The sequence below is a fragment of the Mytilus trossulus genome, chromosome 2, assembly GCF_036588685.1.
Source record: "Mytilus trossulus isolate FHL-02 chromosome 2, PNRI_Mtr1.1.1.hap1, whole genome shotgun sequence".
Classification (NCBI taxonomy): Eukaryota; Metazoa; Mollusca; class Bivalvia; order Mytilida; family Mytilidae; genus Mytilus; species Mytilus trossulus.
In genome coordinates, this window is record NC_086374.1 from 63,228,180 (window position 1) to 63,247,984 (window position 19,805).

General features: G+C 31.6%; 1 protein-coding gene across 1 annotated transcript; it reads left to right on the forward strand.

The window, feature by feature from the left end:
- Positions 1 to 15,755: 15,755 nt before the first annotated feature.
- Positions 15,756 to 18,085, forward strand: LOC134705316 (uncharacterized). The gene is made up of 3 exons (XM_063564061.1): positions 15,756 to 16,057; positions 16,662 to 16,779; positions 17,535 to 18,085. Exons 1-3 carry the CDS (start codon positions 15,818 to 15,820, stop codon positions 17,870 to 17,872), a joined length of 696 nt encoding a protein of 231 aa, XP_063420131.1. The 5' UTR covers positions 15,756 to 15,817; the 3' UTR covers positions 17,873 to 18,085.
- The last annotated feature ends 1,720 nt before the right edge of the window (positions 18,086 to 19,805 follow it).

Sequence of the window (19,805 nt, forward strand, 5' to 3'; positions counted from 1 at the left end):
AAAACATATATACATATGTTAAATCAACAGTTATATACACGAATGCTAATATTGTTTCTGTAATTATATATACACAACTCACTGATGCCATACACAATAATTTTCAAAATGTCATATTCGTCACAAAAAGATATAAACTTAAAAGACAAACGTATATCCAATCAAATTCAATGCAATATATAATTATTCTTAAATAACTTTAACATTTCAAATGGAATTCTGTTGGCATATCGAACTCATCGTGCATTATCTTTGCTTTGTATCTTCGATGTTATAGCATCATCTTGTTTACACTTTATATGTGGCAAATTTACAATTAGTGGTCTACTACAATGTAAGCTTGTTTTATTTTATCTTTTAAATATCGTTTTCATTGACATATTCGGTAGAAATTCAAATGTACAAATAGTTTAATGCTAAATGATACATATATTCAATTTCAATCGAAGCTGAAACAGTTAGGACTATAATGAGGCATATTGTAAAACATGGTATGGTACGATAGTATGGTATGTGTTATGGTATGTATGGTATGCATGAATGACTTTATTATGTACCATGATATGATATGATGGTACGATACACATTAATTTACCAAGGTATAATTAATATTATGTTGTGAAGCATAATATGGGTTTTTGAAAAGTTTATTAAGGTAATTTAAAACATGATTTTATATTATTTGCTGACTTTATTTATCCGGTTTATTTTTTTGAAACGAACATATTACTAAAAAAAGAAAATGTATGTAGACAAACAGATCCCTTACATAAAGTTGTGAACAGAAACAAACGTAAAAATCAATTAACATATCTCAGATTGCCATTTTATATTGCTTATATTCTGCCCATATTTGATTTTTGTTGCTCAATATGGGGAAATTGCTATGAGGATGGATATTAAAAAAATCTTAAAATGCAGAAAAGAGCTGCAAGGATTATACTTGATTTCACCAATACTAACACCTAGTATAAATTTATTTAAAGAGCTAAAATGGTTGAATTTCAAATCTAGAATTTCATATCATGAACTTATTCTTGTTCATAAAATTCTAAACGATTAAGCACCTGTTTTTATAAAACAGCATACGTCCTCTATTTAATGAACATCGTGAATGTTTTTGTTTTTAATAAATTTTTTACAATATTCTTTGTTGGTGTTTATCCTGAGTTTTAAAATATAATTGGATATTATTACATACAGCATACGAAATATTTCAAATTGCAAAGAAATTGTAATAATTTGTTTAAAAAATTGCACATAATAAAAGTAGACACATTCCGTGTGATTGATATTGCAATTAACTATTCCTTTATGCAACAGTTTTCACATATAAAAACATATGGTAGCCATCAACTAACATAGATTATATTAGGAACAGATTGTTAATGTGTTGTTGCTTAACTCATTTTATTCGCATTCTTTAAGTGTGATTTTTTTAGCAAACATTTAAACAAAATACTGTTTTCAACTGTTGAAAGTGTCATATTTCATACCAATATAAAAGTTGGTCATTGGCAAATGTTAAGCAATAAAACTTAACTATATTATCTAGATTACAATCATAAAATGTACAGCACTTACCAAAATTTCAAAGAATAATTGACAGAAATTTGCAATTTGTCAGGCCGGTACATACTATTTATCTTGATAATCTAAACTGTATGGTTATCTGAGATATGTAAATTGAGTTTTCTCTTGTTTTCTGTTCACAACTTTTTATAAGTGATCTGTTTGGGTACATCCATTTTCTTTTATCAGTAATATATATGTTTCAAAAATAAACAGGATACATAATGTCAGGAAATTAAAACAAAAAACAAATCATGTTTCAAATTACCTTAATTAAATTTTCAAAATTTCCTACTTCGGAAAACCATACCATGCTTCACACCATAAAATTATACAATGGTAAAGTAATTTGTCACGTTCCATCCTGTCATACCATGATACCATTCATGCCCACGTTTTACAGTATGCCTTGTAAAGGCGTAGTCGCTGATTTACATATAAAGCCAGGCATACATATTTCATATGTCATTCATCAGACCATCATACTGATTAATTACGATATAAAAATGGTTTTAATTATATGTTCTATTATTAATGCAGTTGTATTGTATATTATTCTTAGGGAACTTATGGTAAAGTTTTATTGAAGGACAACTCTGTCGAAATTTTAGATCTATGGAAAGCATTTTGCGTCAATTGTTTTTATTGAATGTTGTCATTGTAACGTCAAACACTTATACTTTATATGTAAACGTATGAGAACTTCGTATTACAAAAATGACTTTAATACAACGGGGTGAAGCTGCAGTCGACTTACTGACGAACAGATTTAAGATCTCTACTCTGGTTGAACGCACACTTGTGACTGCTGATCGCGGTTCTAGTAAATTAAAGGAAAAACAGTTTAAGAATTTATTCAGATTCTTCTAGCACCCTCTACTACCATCTTGATATTCCTCTGTGTTAGAAACATATTAACCAGTTCTTTATTTGTTTATGAATTCTGTATTCTTCCATTTCCAATAGTATAGTTATCATGCAGTACAGTATCATATTCTTTGAAAAAAAAGTATTACAATGTTAGACTGTAAACCGGCGTCAAAAACGTTTAAAAATTCATGTAACGTGACAAGCATTTGTGATTCGCACGAAAGGGCAGACTCAAATCTATGGTTGTGTGATGTTAACATGGTTAACACACCATGCTTTTCAATAACTTTGCAAATGTGCTTGCATATGATAATTTTTTGTTCTTGGGCGTCGTCTTTGAGAATGGCCTCTTATAGTCAGCAGCGTATTTGTCTCCCTTCTTAGTAGATAGCAGTTAGTACTAATGCTATTTATATTCAACATTCTTTTAATATTTTGGTTAACGTACAGTTTGGTTCAGATGCTTTGGATGGATGTACATCTCTAAGTATTTTTTTAGCGTTTCAAGATCTGTTATATTAATTTGTTGTTAAGGTATAGATTCTTTAATACATTAAGTTGCCCTGAGATTGATGTTGATAGGTTAATTGTGACTACGGATATAGATTGTTGAATTGATATTGCAGTCTTTCTGTTTCTGTCACTGATCAGCACCCCATTGTTTTCTGAGGTGGTAGTGTGAATTTTATCTGTTTTCCTGGATTGGATGTACTCCCAGAATGGCTTGGTGTTGTTACTACAGTTTCAATGCATTTGCTGACAGGACAAGTATTTTGCTTTCCTGACTTGACTTCTTTTTGGAACCTTGTAGAATGACCACATAAGCAGCTTTTTGTTTTCCTTTATCAGTTTTCAATAGTATATATGTCGTCAATGAAGATAAAAAGATTTTTTTTAGAACAAATTCTTATTAATACTTTTTCCTTCACTTCGTCACAATTGTTTTAGCAATTTTACAATCTGGTTGAACATTAGGCGAAGGCAAACATCAACACACATGAGTAAGGTCAAGACACACTAACACGAAAACATATACTATTTACAAGACGTTCAACAAAAACATTGAAGAGTCTCAGTATGAAGGTAATGTATTATTAGCCACTAGATTTTCCATAGGGCTATATCAGTAAATGAAAAGTTGTTAATTCTAATTTTACGATAAACGTTATTTTTAGAGACAGGTAAATTAATAACGGACAAGCACGTATATGATGGTCTGGATCGGTGGAGATAAATTTTGTGGTAATCGATAGAGTCCTTAATTTCTCTCGAGAATCTTATAATTTTTTTTTAGATATTTTTTATCATAATATTATAAATAACGCCTATTCTGTACTATTCTTACGTTAATGATTTAAAAAATTTACTTTAATTTTTTTTCTATAATTGTAAGATCTCACCATGCAGCACATCGCTCATTTCTGTATTTAGTAATGCATTATTTAATTCTTTAATTTTCAACATTAACTAGTTAAATATTCTTTTGAACTCAATATTTCCTTTGCCCTAACTTACTTGCTATTTTAACTGTTCATTATTATTCTTTTTATTAATTCTCTATCATTATCTATTATGTTTACCCCATCAAGAACCTAATACATAAGATAAATGACATGTTACATTTATTTTTAACATAACAGTGATTTTATCCAAACAACTCTTCATCAAATATGGATGATGAAAAAGAGGAATTAAAAGTGAACACAAGACCCGAAGACAGTGAAGAGGTTAAAGATGATGATCAAGATAATGGGACAGACAAAAATGAAAGTGTTATTATGGAAAGTTGCAAAATAGAGGACGAAGAATCTGAAAAAGAAAATGCTTCGATAGAAACACGTGAAGAGCGTCAAATGTTGCTTACTGATACTGGAGAACCGTCACAAAGTAATGACAATAATGAAAAAGACACAAAGGATCCCGAAAAATCATTTAAGGAAATACGCAATTTCTATGAATCCAACGATAATGCAGCACAAAAGGAACAACCAAGGCAGTCAGAATTCGATTCCACACTACAAAAGGAAGGATTAAACCAAGCAATTTGCTATACAAAATTAACAACACATGATGGAAGCAACGATGGAAAAGAAAGATTAGTTGCAATAGAAACAATAGATAATGGAAAAAAATCACGTCGCAATAGTAAAAGGGCATACCTAAAATGTATCATTTTGGCTGGTGGAATACTTCTTATTGTTGCATTACTGATTACTGTTATTTTATGTTTCACAACAAAGGTAGGACATTATGAATACAATTTCTTTCTCTATTTCTATCTTGTAAAGTAGAACCAACTTGTTACTGTAATTTATACTGCACTCGTTCTATTTGAGCAGTTAAAATGCGTTGACCGTATATTTGTAACTCATATACAGTCACTGACATGAGAGCATTTTGCCTCACGAATAATTAAATAGAAATTGCCGAAATTATAATTTATTATTCATACGACCTATTCAACATGTTATTGTTTCCAATGTATACAATGACTCAAACTTATGTCTTTTGCAATTTTTTTTCACCGTCGATTGCGAGTTTCAATAGGTAATGTACATTTCATTGTGTTGAATTTTTCTCCACCTACATGATTTGAGGCCTTTTTATCAAAGGGGTAAGTTTCCCAATATTTAAATCAAATAATAACAATAAAACATTAACCAAAAGTTAAAAATGTTCTTTTTTAGATTGCAGTATACAGTCTCAGAGCCTCGCATTTTCCTGTTGCTAAGACTCATCCTTATATCGTTGATATGTCAAGTCAATGCACTATTATTGTCTATACAAGATGTGACTTTTTTTTTATCTTATGATTTTTTATTAGCGCCATACATACAATAACACAATAATTAAGATTTACATTTGAAATTGTTGCATATACATCTTTTCTCTAATTTTGACATGAAAACACTATATATGTTTTTTTGTACATGAAATTTATAGTCGGTTTTTTTTGTTTTGTTTTTTTGAGCAGCAGCAAGAAAGTTATAAAGAAGAACAGTTCAGTGGTCCACAAAATGATCGTAAGTTAACATTACGGACATAATGTTTCAGATAAAAGTTTGATGTCCTTTAATTTATTTCAGACAGACACAACAAAATGAAGAAAATACAAAAAGAATGATATAAATACAAATTACAGTCTTTTGAAATCCTAATACTAAGCTACAGTTTTCATAATACTCTGTTCATAATGTAGACTTTGCAAATGTTCACTTTTTAGAATTTTCTGGCTATGAAATCATACCTCTCATTTTCTCATTTGTGATGCATGGATATCATTAAAAGCGTTTTGGCTCTATATTTCTAAACTGTGCATGTGTATTTTTGTTTCAGCTTTTTTCTCTACAGCTTTCCCCCAAAAGGGATCTACTGTGATTATAAAGTGCTTTCTATCATTTCAAGGGAAATATACACTTCATACGATTTTCGAGAAGGAAAATAAAAATAGCTATGTTAGTGATATATGTTCTACAGGAGACGAAAAACATCATTATAAATTATATTGTGATTATGATCACAAAACGGGTTGTAAAGATAGTACTGTCTGTAGGAATAATTGTGCAAAGTTCAATATAAGTCTTTCTGAAATGGACTTGATCTTACTTGAAATGGATGATAGTTGTCTCGCTTTGAACGGAAGAATTGAAATATGGAATTCAACCATAAAGCTTACCCGATAAATTTTCAAATGCAGTGGGCATTAAATATAACAATTTGATGACAGATATATGGATGCTTCATTGACATGGAGAAAATACAGTGTGTATAATTTTGATAATTGTTCAAACGTTTAATCAAAGTATTTGCAACGTACTTACTAGTTGATTTCTTAATACAATGTATACACCTATATTTTACACAGTACAATACCGACATGTGAATGTATTAACTCATAAGGAGGACGGTTTCATCTTCTTATATCACACTTTATATGCCGAGTGTCAATTTATTATTGTAAAAGCACGTCCTAATGTTGACATATAATGTTAGTTAATAACTTACTTATCAGGTACATTTGAAAATTCATTGTTTATGTTTTATTGTTTTATTAAATGATGTTGCCTTCTTATTGTCAGTATTCAACACCTAAATGTAGGAATATTGTATATCTTTTACAAATGTTTTATGCTTAACCTCCTGGTTTCTCGTATTTCAAGTCTACCTTTAAGCAATAGAACATGTAGAAGGGAAATCAGAAACATGACTTTACCTTAAAGGCAAAAACTTTTATTTAAAAATGAGTATATAACCGTTTTCACATATCTTTAATTGACATCTGAAATAATGGAGATTTGACACAATAAATGATACAATTTAAAACTATCATATGGATATTCCTTTAAAAACAATTGCTGCAAGTAATATGAACCAAATCGATTGAAGAATAGACTGGCAACATTAATGATTCGGAATTCAAAGAATTTCAGTACAAATAAAGGCAACAGTGGTAAACTGATGTTCAAAACTCATAAATTGACAGAAACCAAATCCGGGTCACAAACCAAAATCGAAGGAAACGCATTTTAAAAATATAAGAGAATGACGACACAACATTAAAATGTAACACATACAGAAACGAACAAAGCATTAGACAAAATCCGATGAGAATAACAAATATAACATCAAAACTAAATACATTTTGTACATGAATTTGGGATAGAAAGTCTTATAATAATGCGAATTCACACTCAAATATAAGAGGAAACAAACGACACATAAAACACAACGTTAAAATGTAACACACACAGAAACGAACTATAATATAAAAATAACCATATTCCTGACTTGGCACAGGTTGAACCGGGTTTTGCGGTATGCCAAACCTCCCTCTTTTATGGCCATGTTAAATATGACATTAAAATGACAACACAACATTACAGGACTACAATACAAATAAATAGGAGAACACAATTGACAAAGAAACACACGAATAATGGCTAACAAAAGGCACCAGGTTTAAAATTTATTACGCCAGAAGTGCGTTTTGTCCACACAAGACTTACTAGTGACCCCAGATACAAAAGTTTGAAAGCCAAAACAAGTACAAAAATGAACAGCACCGACGACCAAAAGTTCAAAAAAGTTGTGCCAAAAACGACCAGGGTTTTCTGTTAGGTACAAGAACATCCCTATTATTAAGAATAATTTATACTTTTGAAAACAGTAAATTTTATAAAATGACTAATTGAAGTATTAAGGTAGCACAATACAAAGATTTTATAACTCCAACTCTGAAGTTTTAAAATGCTGTTACTTTCTTAATAATGCTTGAAAATTTATAAAAGTGGTAGTTTTGGATAGCTAACATACTACTCTTTTAAATAAATGCAATGTTAATACTATGCAACAATTATGTAACCAATTATAATGGTAACTGTGTCTAAAAAAATTTTCACCAAATTTTTACTTTCAAATGAAATTAGCTTCTGCGTAGGTATCCCTAGAGGTTTGATTTTATTATATGTTGTTCCTATGGCCGTTATCTACAAAAGGGTGTCTCAGATTTCGGATAGAATGTAAAGAACAAATTTTACACCTAATTAAACAATATCTTCTTTTATGTGGTTAGGATGTTTACACTAATTAGAGATTTATGAGAGAATGGAATACCATAGAGACAATCTGAGACACCCTTTTGAAGCCCATGATGTGTTGATTAAGATTTCGTTAAAATTTTCTGTATTGTTAAAGAGATGATAGAGCTAAATTCATTCAAGTGAACTTACCCAGACTTTGCCACTAATTACATAATAATTGATTACATAATGATTGCATAATAAAAATTTGCATTCAGTTAAAAGATTAATCTATTATCTATCTATATATACCTCTTTTATTATTTTCTATGCATACATAAAAAAGTTACAGCATTTCAAAGGTTAGTGATTGGAAGTAAAAAAATCTTTGCATTGTGCTACCTTAACTAATTACAGATACATGATATAACCCGACAAAATCAAACACAATCAAACACAAGAAATAGACACACCCGAATTAGTCAAGGCCTCAACGCAAAGTGACGTCACATTGAATTTGTAAAACAGCACACCAAAAAAATGAAAATGACATCACGTTTGAATGAATAAAACTATCAGTCAAAAATAAGATAAAATCAGGATTGATTTAATCTTATATTTGTACTAAATACTGATATACCATTTAATAACAAAGAAAATTGCCATACTTATTAGTATCAAATTGATGTAGCAATTAGACAATTACCTATATTCTATGTCCGGTTAATTCAGAATCAAACTTCAACCGTAATACATCGTACAAATTATGTTGAACCAAATCAAATCTAATAAATGAAGGCGGCGATTAATTTTCTTTAATATAACACATGAATATAACCGAAAAGTCGTCAAGACATTTGACAAAATCCGATGAGAATTACAAATATAACGTCAAAATTAGATACATGATTTTTGGATAGACAAGTACCGTAACACGTCTTATAGCAATCCGAATTCACACTCTGCAAAACAGTCAAAATCGGGAACAAGTCACGTTTTGGTAATTATAAGATAAGACGACGAAATGACAAACCACAATCTAACAGGTGGTCAAAATGTCCTTAGCTAGTTTGGTCAAAGACACATCGTATGGATCACCCAATTCGTGATGGTGTCCGTAAAATTTACGGAGTGTCAATTTTAATCTGTACTCTTCATAACTTTGTTGGAGCAGTTTCTGGAGCACACTTCTTTATATGAAGGCCGCAGTGTGAACAGGCACGAGAATAACGTATCAATTGAGAGTAAACACCATACGAAGGAGCAGAGGTCATGTTACTACTGAGAAATGGGAAATTGATAATTGGGAAGTTTACATTTTCCCGTTTATCATAGATTTCGTGTGAAGTCGTCCATCTGCGTCAATGTTGAGGAAAAGATCAAGGTATGAAGCAGTCCAACTAGTATCAGTAGTATCCTTAATTTTAAGTTCACTGGGATAGAAAAGAGGGACGAAAGACACCAATGGGACAGTCAAACTCATTAATGATAAATGAGATGTAAGTATTGGCTGAAATATGGGTTATTCAATGACAGATAATCATCAATATATCGGAAAGTAAAATAAAAGAATTTCGTGTGCTTTTATACGACCGCAAAAATTGAAAAACATTATGGTCGTATATTGGTATCACGTTGGCGTCGTTGTCGTCGTCGTCCGAAGACATTTGGTTTTCGCACTCTTACTTTAGTAAAAGTAAATAGAAATATGAAATTTAAACAAAAGGTTTATGACCATTAAAGGAAGGTTGGGATTGGTTTTAGGTGTTTTGGTCCAAATAGTTTAGGAATTAGGGACCAAAAAGGGACCAATAAGCATTTTTCTTGGTTTTCGCACAATAACTTTAGTATTAGTTAACAGAAATCTATGAAATTTTAACATAATGTCTATGACTACAAAAGGAAAGTTGGGATTGATTTTGGGAGTTTTAGTCCCAACAGTATAGGAATTAGGGGCCAAAAACAGGTCCCAAATAAGCATTTTTCTTGGAATTTGCACAATAACTTTAGTATAAGTTAATAGAAATCTATGAAACTTTAACACAAGGTTTATTACCACAAATGGAAGGTTTGGGTTGATTTTAGGAGTTTTGGTCCCAACAAATTAGGGGCCAAAAGGATCCAATTTAAACTTTGTGTGATTTCATCAAAAAATGAATTATTAGGGTTCTTTGATATGCCAAATCTAACCGTGTATTCAGATTTTTAAATTGTTGACCTGTTTTCAAATTGGTCTACATTAAGGTCCAAAGGGTCCAAAATTAAGCTTAGCTTGATTTTCACAAAAAAAATGAATTCTTGGGGTTCTTTGATGTGCTGAATCTAAACATGTTCTTAGTTTTTTGACTATGGGCCCAGTTTTCAAGTTGGTCCAAATCGGGGTCCAATATTATTATATTAAGTATTGTGCAATAGCAAGAAATTTTCAATTGCACAGTATTGTGCAATAGCAAGAAATGTTAAAGTGCACAGTTTTTATGAAATATTCTTTGAAAATTGGAGTTATCTTTCCTTGTCCAGAATAGTAGTTGAATCAACTTAAATCATTGTTTATTCAATAAACAATGTATATTGACTTTTTTTACCAACTAATAAATTAAAACAATCTTTACCATTCAGTGATTACAAGCACTTTTTTACATTTTAATATTTCATACTTCATTAGAAATTTGAATTGAGATCATTTTTTGAAATAAGGGAAGGGGGATGTGAAAAATTGGGGGGGGGGGGGGGGGGGAGGGTGTCAATTTTTCTCATTTCAGATTTCATAATTAAAAAGAAAATTCTTCAAACAATTTTGGGGAGGATTAATATTCAACAGCATAGTGAATTGCTCAAAGGCAAAAATTATACCACATTCATTCTGTGTCAGAATCCTATGCTGTGTCAACTATTTAATCACAATCCAAATTTAGAGCTGAATCCAGCTTGAATGTTGTGTCCATACTTGGCCCAACCGTTCAGGGTTCAACCTCTGCGGTCGTAATAAGCTGCACCCTGCACAGCATCTGGTTGTCTTTTAGAAGGTTTCGAATGAATTTTGCTTCATACGAGTTCAAAAACAAATCTGCAAGTAGGGGTGCACAATAAGCACCCATTGGAGTACTGACTGTATGCTGAAAAATCAATCCTTCAAACTCAACAAATATGTTGTCGATCAACACTTTGAAAATATCATCTTCAGTATATTTTCTGTTAAATTCAGTGAGAATCTTCACAACATATGAATTATTGAAACCCAAAAACCCGTTTTCATAGAAAAAGCTTTGTTTAATAAGATGGTGAAGACAATCTTTCAACTGAGCATAGAATAGTAGTTTAAGGCGTAGAAAAATCAAAAGTCTTTATACTGCTGTGAAATTGCAAAGATTGTAATCGAAGATTAAGCAGTAAATCCTTCTAATTTTAAATAATCCACAACTGGTTAACACCACTGGAAGACTAAATCTCATCAAAATATTTTGTAAGCCCATCTTTAACTGTAGAAAGAATAGTAGTAAGTACTTTAGTAAGATGTTTAGTCGAACAGTTTGAAGACTCAGCTATGTATCGTTCTTCATAGTTTTGTGTAATTTAGGTATCCAGTATAAGGATGGTAAATTTTCTTCGTTTTCTTTGGTGTTGATACCAAAAGAAAGAATGACAGATTTATGATTTTGTAAAAGTTCGTTCTAGGTAAATGATGTTAAAGAATATGTAGGGTTACCAGTAGTTTTATTTATTCCAAGCTCTGTTGTTAGACATTGCAAATAATGGTTTTTACATATTGAGACAATATTATTTAAGGCTTTATCTGCTGGAACAACGACATTTTTGTTATGCAAAGCGGATAAATCATCCACAACATCCGGATTCTTGAAAGGACTAGTTACTCTTGTACTCATATTGCATCGTAGTTTTTTAATGTTCCTTTGAATGCATGATCGAATAGCTTTGATCCATTCAGACAAAGTGCTTTATCCATTTTTTTGCATAGTCCTGAACAGCATCCATCAGTAACTTGAAGTTCTTTTTTTATTTATAAACTTATATATAATACTATATATTTCGTGTTTTTGTATAGCAGTGTCGCTGTCTCGTTAGTGTATTCCCCAAACATACTTTTTTTAATAGCAAATGTTACTGGATACAAAAAAAATATGATCGACTTGCAAAAACTATATATAACATATTACTTCATCAAATCCGATTTGAACTAATTTTGAATACACTTTGATTAGATTTGAAATACAGTTAATAAGAACATCCTGATATAGAGGCTGTCCGGGATGTGCGTCAGGATAATTTTTAACTACCATTGGACATTGATTGTATGATTTATAGGAAAAGAAGTTTTTTTTAACCTTTAGTATCTGAATTCAGTAAAAAAAGTGTTGTCAGAATGTATGCAATGTAAAACTAGCAAGCTATCATCGGATGGAACCTTCTAAATATGCAAATGTTTGTGCCAGTTCCAATACGGACATTTCTTCCGTCATATTGAACAGTGATAAACTACTGTTGCCTTTATATATTTCTTATAAAAAAAGTGGAATAAGATTGCCGATGAGACAGCCCTCCACAAGTGACCGAAAGTCACAGAAATTAACAACTGTAGATCATAATAATGGACAAAGCCTTTACCTCATAGTCAGATATAAAAGGCTCCGGATTAACAAATGTAAAACAATTCCTATGAAGAAAAACTAACGGCATTGTTTGTCTTTATTTAGAAATATTTGTTTTTTAAATTGAATTTGAATATTTATAAACAACTTCTAAACAAAGATCGAATGAAACAATATATCGACCAATTGATGACTTGAATAGTTATGACCTGCTTGAAAGTAAAAAAAATAATTGCATACTTCAAAGGTAAATAAAAAAGGGAAAGTCCATAAAAACATGACAAAAACAAACATTTCACTTTTTTAATCAACGAAACGAATCGTAATCAACCGTCATATTCATATGTATTCGTGGAATGAATTTTGGGTAGAATTCTGTTTGCGATAAAATGCGTATTTCGTGCCACATATCAAATACGCCACTAGGTTTGGTATTATCTAGTAATATTAATGTGGATTCACTAATAAACGTTCGATACCAGTATTCGTGGCTTTCGTGAAAACAGGTGAAACACAAAATTAAATGTTCAACGAATTACAAATTTTCCATAGGCTTGTATGCAGATTTTGTCAAACCACGAAATTAGATATCCACGATCATGCAACTTTTCCTTAATTCACGAAAATTGGTACCCACGAAAATAAAGGAATTCACAGTACCTAAAATGGCAACACCAATTGGTAGATTGAATTATTTTGATTTTACACTTTCGTTTATGGAAAAGATATCAAAATAATAAATGAAAGCAAGCGATGACAGCACTTGAACTAACCATCAGCTCATCTGACGTTTCTCAACAGAAAACCAATCTCAAAATCAACAATTTGAATCGGCTTTACAATATCCCTAAATAAAACAAAGTTATCAATACTACCAGTTTTTCAAGTTTTGAAAATTCTTCTCATTGTTTTGTCTACGACATCCCTTCTTAATGGAACAATACTGCAATTTATTTTCAAATGGCAAATATTGTATATCCACGACGAAAACGAATTAACAATGCATACAATTAGTAGGTCTCGTAATGCGCTCCACCGGGATCAAAGGCGGACAATTTGTATTGCCAGTAAAAAGATGAGAAATTAGATACGGACGGCACTTTTGCCTTAAAAAAAATCAACAAATGACTTGCAAGGATTCATAAAAGAGGGACGAAACATACCAGACGGACAGTCAAACTCATAAATCGAAAACAAACCGACAACGTCATGATTAAAAATGAAAAAAGACAAACAGAAAAACAGTAATACACATGACACAATAAAGAATAACAAAGAATAAGCAACACAAACCCCGCCAAAAACTACGGGTGATCTCAGGTGCTCAGTGAGTAGATCCTGCACACACGTGGCACCCGTCGTGCTGCTTATGTGATAACAAATCCGGTAAATAATCTAATTTGGGAGTTCACATCCATGAAGGAGAGGGTATAGTAGTTAGGACGTAAGGAATATGTCCGAAATTCCTAACGTGCACAGAGTATGACACTCTTCCTTTACATGTCGTATCGGACAGCAAGAGACTACAAACTATTTTTTTTCACAAAAGGAAACAGATGCCTTTCTTTGCAAGTATTTTACTGCTGATCAGAAGAGATCCCATTTAAGGCGATTATATTGCTCAGTCACCCTTGGGGTTTCCTTATTCATTTGAAACTTCATATGCTTTGACAAAGCTATAATTTTGTTAAAACAGGAATTTAAAGTGTTTTTTTATCAATCCTTCGAAAGAAAAGATTTGAAACAAACAGTAAAAAGTATTCATTGCAAGTTGAAAAATGGCATTTCTATATAATATTAGCTTAATTCCTTAACATATTACGTTTATCATTTGTTTTGGCTACATTAATTTGAATCAGACAATATTCCTTGAATACCAACATATTTGTTCGCCAGACCAAAGGATGTAAGAATTCAAGGATTAAATTATCACGATACCTTCCGCAAAACATGCCAAAAAAAGAAAGTCAAAACTAATTGTTGAATGATGTCCTATTTGCAGATAACATCAATATACATATATTGCATGATCTTCATCTATGATGTTTTACTAGAAGGCATACGTATCAGTTTAATGTGTTTTTGTGTGAAATTCCAGGCAAGTACTTTTATCATTCAAAGTTTACACAATGACAATATTAAAAAAAAACCTAAGATGAGCATTACACCGATATTGTGTTGCATTATGTTTAGCATAAAAGACTATTTAGATCGCTGTTTAAAATGAATAATTGTAAGTTTACACAAGAAGTTTATCGTATCATTGGTTTATATTACACACAGTGTCAATTTCAATTCAAATATACTAATTTGTTGAAAGTTTCAATGCGTCAAACGTTCTAACTTAATTTAGAAAACAACCTTTGATGTAAAATATACGTGAAAAAAAATATACACAAAATAACGAAACAAACATAAACTGTAAAATAGAATATCCCTGGTTTTATTGTGTTGTTATATTGCTGTTCTCATTGACATACTTATTTTGTGAGTTTCGGGTTGATATAACTTGTGGAATAATAAATTGTCATTTAAAGAACTAACCAGTAATAAAAAATACAATAAGTGGCAGTCCAGAGGAATTGCCACTTAACTTAGATCTCCCAGTCACATACGGAATGAAGGCTGACTGACATTGGCTGGCCGATGGGAATATTTTTGGTAAGACAAGAACTGCTTACGAACTTATCGAAACAAGAAACAAGAAGACTGAGCGTTACATATCAAAGCATTTGCAAAAGTTATTATTATCTGCCCACTATCTGACTATATAAGTCGTTATGGATCATTATTAAGAGAAGAACTTCTCAACCGAGCAATTAAATACAGCTGACAAACAATTATAAACCAAATTATATGTTACATATTAAAGTAATTAACATTTATACGATCAGCAGATGAACACACAGATTTATAACATATAACACTTGAATTCGAAATTTCGTGTTTTCGTCACGACTAAATGATTTTGTAGTTTTCATAACTTGTGTTCAAGTCCTTTTGATATTTTCATGTAACTAGAATATTTTTTTTTTAACTCAAACAAGAAGTAAATTCCAATCTACTTTTGGTTTACACACAAGGGATATATATAGTAATTATTACCTTTGAAAATTTATGATATAATAGATAATAGGGAATTTCCATTTAAAAGTTTAATAAAAAATAGGTATAACACACGCGAATCACAATGTAGATACCGACAGATTTTCTAAGTTAACTAGGGAACACAATCATATTATTCTCACAATGACTGAAATGGAAACAAGACAAAAAGAAGAAAAGAGCTCAACAGGAGACGGAAACGTCAGTCAATCTCTCCTACCGGATGGAAGTAAAGAAACGAAAGAACATTCAAACTCTCATAATGAAAGAAGATTGATTGAACACCTAAAAGATCGCTCAGGCTGTATTTCTGTGTTCTTATTGATATTACTGATAATATCTCTCGTCGTTAACATTTACCTTGTTTACTTCATTGGTCAAGATGTGAGTCAAATAAGCTATATCAATTTATTTTCCTTAAATCGAAAAAATGTTCTTATTTAGAGGAAACTCATTCGTCGATTTATTGCTATTAATCAACAGAATTCTATACAGAAATCAATTTATAGTTTTATAAATTACATTACCAGTGGATATGAACAACAGTTATTCAGTGGTTGGGTTGTACTATGATTGCTGTCTGTCATACTTGTAAAAATTTTATATTTTTATTATAACTAAGTAAAAAGGTCGTTGTTTCCTTTGCCGAATGCATTATTTCATATTTTATCCCGCAACATTATGTAAACCAACTAAATTTCGCGAGCGACTTATTTTTCGCGACTTTGGCGAGTAGAAAAATAACGCGAAATTAAATCATCGCGCAATTGAATAACATGGATTTTATCCCTATCAAACTACATTTAGTAAATGAGAAAATCGCGAAATTCAATCACCGCGAAGTTGACTAGCTGGGTATAAACGCGAAATAAAGTATCCGCGGTAATAAGTTGGTTTACAGCATTTTATTGTGTTAAAGAAATACAAATAAGACAGACACTTTGTCTTCGATTCAAATGCAGTATTTTCTGTTATTTGTTTTTTTTAGAAACAGAGTTGCATTTCTGTTAAAAGCTGTCAAAATATAACAAGCCTACAAAAGCTGATAATTCTTGATGATTACAACTGTTCAAGCACACCAACAGGCAATGGTACTACAAACGTTGGTAAGTAATGAATAAATAGTATGACACACTCAGAAAAGAGAATATAATCATGAAAGCATAAATATTGGTTCTTGAGTAGTTTCTAGAAGTCATTTGCAAAGCTCAGCATGGTTTCTTGAAATCAAACGTTTTAAAGACACGTGGTGGATTTACAAGATCTCTAAAGGACCTATGATAGCAACATTAACGACGCCATTCTAGATGATGACTATGAGAACTTAATAGGATAAACTTCAATAAGACAAGCACCAAATGAAAAATAAAATCAATACACAATAGCAAGAAACTTTTCAACCGGGGATTCCAGAAATTCTTTTTTTTTTAATTTTGTTACAAATATTTTATTACTTACCAAAAACAATAAATAAAAGAATGTTATTTGAATCATATCATTTGAATTATTAAATCGAAAGTGAAAGTAACATAATTGCAAACTGTCCCACATCCATTTAAGCTTATTTAGAAAAGATAGATTTAACTACAATTTGAAAAGAAAAAGAAAAAGAAACAAATATAACAGAGATATTGCATACGTATCATTCTCTACTTGCTCTACTTAATCAGAGTACTTTATACGGAAATTTACATCTAAGATGGACAATTTGTAGTTTAAATTTTTGTTGAAATAACTGTATTTTCCCAGAGAAACACAGGAGCTATGTTATAACAGTTTCATTAATTAATACTATAGTAGGTATTATTATTATTAGCAATTAGATGACTCATAAATAAAAACACGTATGTATTTATTGTAGAAAGAATATTAAAACTTGAATTATTGAAAACAGAGTTAAAAGTATTAGTGCAACTTCCAACCAACTTTATTTTACACAAGTTTTCATATGACGACGATCAGGAAATTGTGGTATGTAGAAAGGGCAAAAATCATTACTACATTTCTTGTAACAAACCATATAACGATAACTGCACTGTTATTCATAAAAGTACAGAGACGAACACTATAACTACAATTCAGGAAACAGGTGATCAAATGGTGACGTATGAAATACCTACCAATTGCATTTATAAAAGAGCTGACCTTGAATGGATTCAACCACAAAAGTGCAGGTCGTCATCGAAACCCAAAATTTGAATTTGGAATAATATGATTTTAACGTAAACAGTGTGGGTTTCGTATCGTTTTAGCAAATCTAATCCAGTTGCTCTTTATTAAGCTGATGTAAGGTGAATTGATACAGAAAAATGAACGTACTGATTATGTGTAATTAAGGGATACCGCCATCTTCGTTATCCAAGGGTCATGATCCATTAACCTCCTCTCTACTACCAAATGCTTACGACCCCCCCCCCCACTTCCTCTCCACTAGCTAAGGGTAACGATCAGCCTACATACTCTCCACTAGCGAAAGGTTACGATACGCACACCTCCTTTCCACTAACCAAGGGTTACGATCCGCCCACTTCCTCTCCACTAGACAAGGGTTACGACCCCCACTTCCTTTTCACTAGCTGTGGGTTACGATCAGCATACATACCCTCCACTAGCCAAGACTCGATCAGCCGACCTCCTCTCTACAAGCTGAGGGTTACGATCCGCCCACTTTTTCTCAACTAGCCAAGATGTACGATCAGTCCACTTCCTCTCCACGGGCCAATAATTACAATCAGCCCATCTCCTCTCCGAAATCAAAGGGTTACGATCAGCCTACTTCCTCTCCACAAGCCAAGGGTCACGATCAGCCCACCTCCTCTCCGCTAGCCAAGGGTTACGATCCGCCTATCTCCTCTCCGCTAGCTAAGGGTTACGACCCGCCCACTTCCTCTCCACTAGTCAAGGGTTACGAACCGTCTACATCTTCCACTAGCTGAGGGTCACGATCCGTCCACTTCGTCTCCACTTGCCAAGAATTGCATCAGCCCATCGCCTCTCTACTAGCTAAGAGTTACGATCCATCCACCTCCTCTCCACTAACTTAGGGTAACGATCAGCCCACCTCTTCTCTACTAAAAAGATTACGAAGTTGTGATACCTCATATAAATATATTTTTCGATGATGACAAGAATAATAATAAAAAGATAAATAAATATTTCCCAATGTTTATGCAATAACCCTTTTATTGTATAGCAATATAGTATTTGAAAGTAAAAATTGGTTGATGACTCAAACTAAACATACTAATTGTTTATACTAGAAACTAATCATGGAAAATGATTTGCTTTTTATTTTGCTAGTTGTCAATGTCAGATTTTGTTTTTTTAATATTAATAATAAATTTTCTTTTTTATCATCTAATTTAGAAAAAAAAAGACGATGAATACCGAAATAATTACCTAAACTCAAAATAGCTCGTATTGTCCTGTTTATTCTATTATTTTCTTAGTCGAATTCTAAGTTGTAATTGTAGTTTTCTCTGATACGTAGTTTTTTTTTATCAACATTCTCTTCATATTTCATGTTTACTGACTGCCCACCTTGCTGATTTCGTACATCTGTTTGTTATCATCATTTAAGATATTAAATGTTGGTATATTGTCTCTAGAATATATCTGATCTTTATTCCAATGTTGCAGTTGGTGTGTGTGTGTGTGTGTTCGAATTATATCAAACGAGAGAGAAGTGGGTATACGTCAATAAAACTGACACTCGATTTTAACAATCTATCAAGAAATTTGTAGAATTCCTTAGTAACAAACGAACGTTCTTAATGTTAGCGCGAAGTTAAACCCGCCATCTTCTTAAAATGTCCTGTACCAAGTCAGTTGTTATCTTAAAGTTAGTTTCTCTGTGTGTTGCAGTGTCGTTTATTTTTTGTTGCACTTCAGTGTTTCTGTTGTTTCGTTGTTTCCATCGGTTTTAGTTGGTTACAATAATAATAACAATAAAAAATTATATGAATACAAATGATATTAATAATGATAATAATAGTTAGTATAAACATTTTATTTTGAAAACAAATAATATAGTAACAATATAAAAAATGATTTCAAAGATTTAAATCATCTTGTTGTAACGACTCTTTTTTGTCTATCTGTTCGCCCGAGTTCCAAATTGAATTCCTTTCTG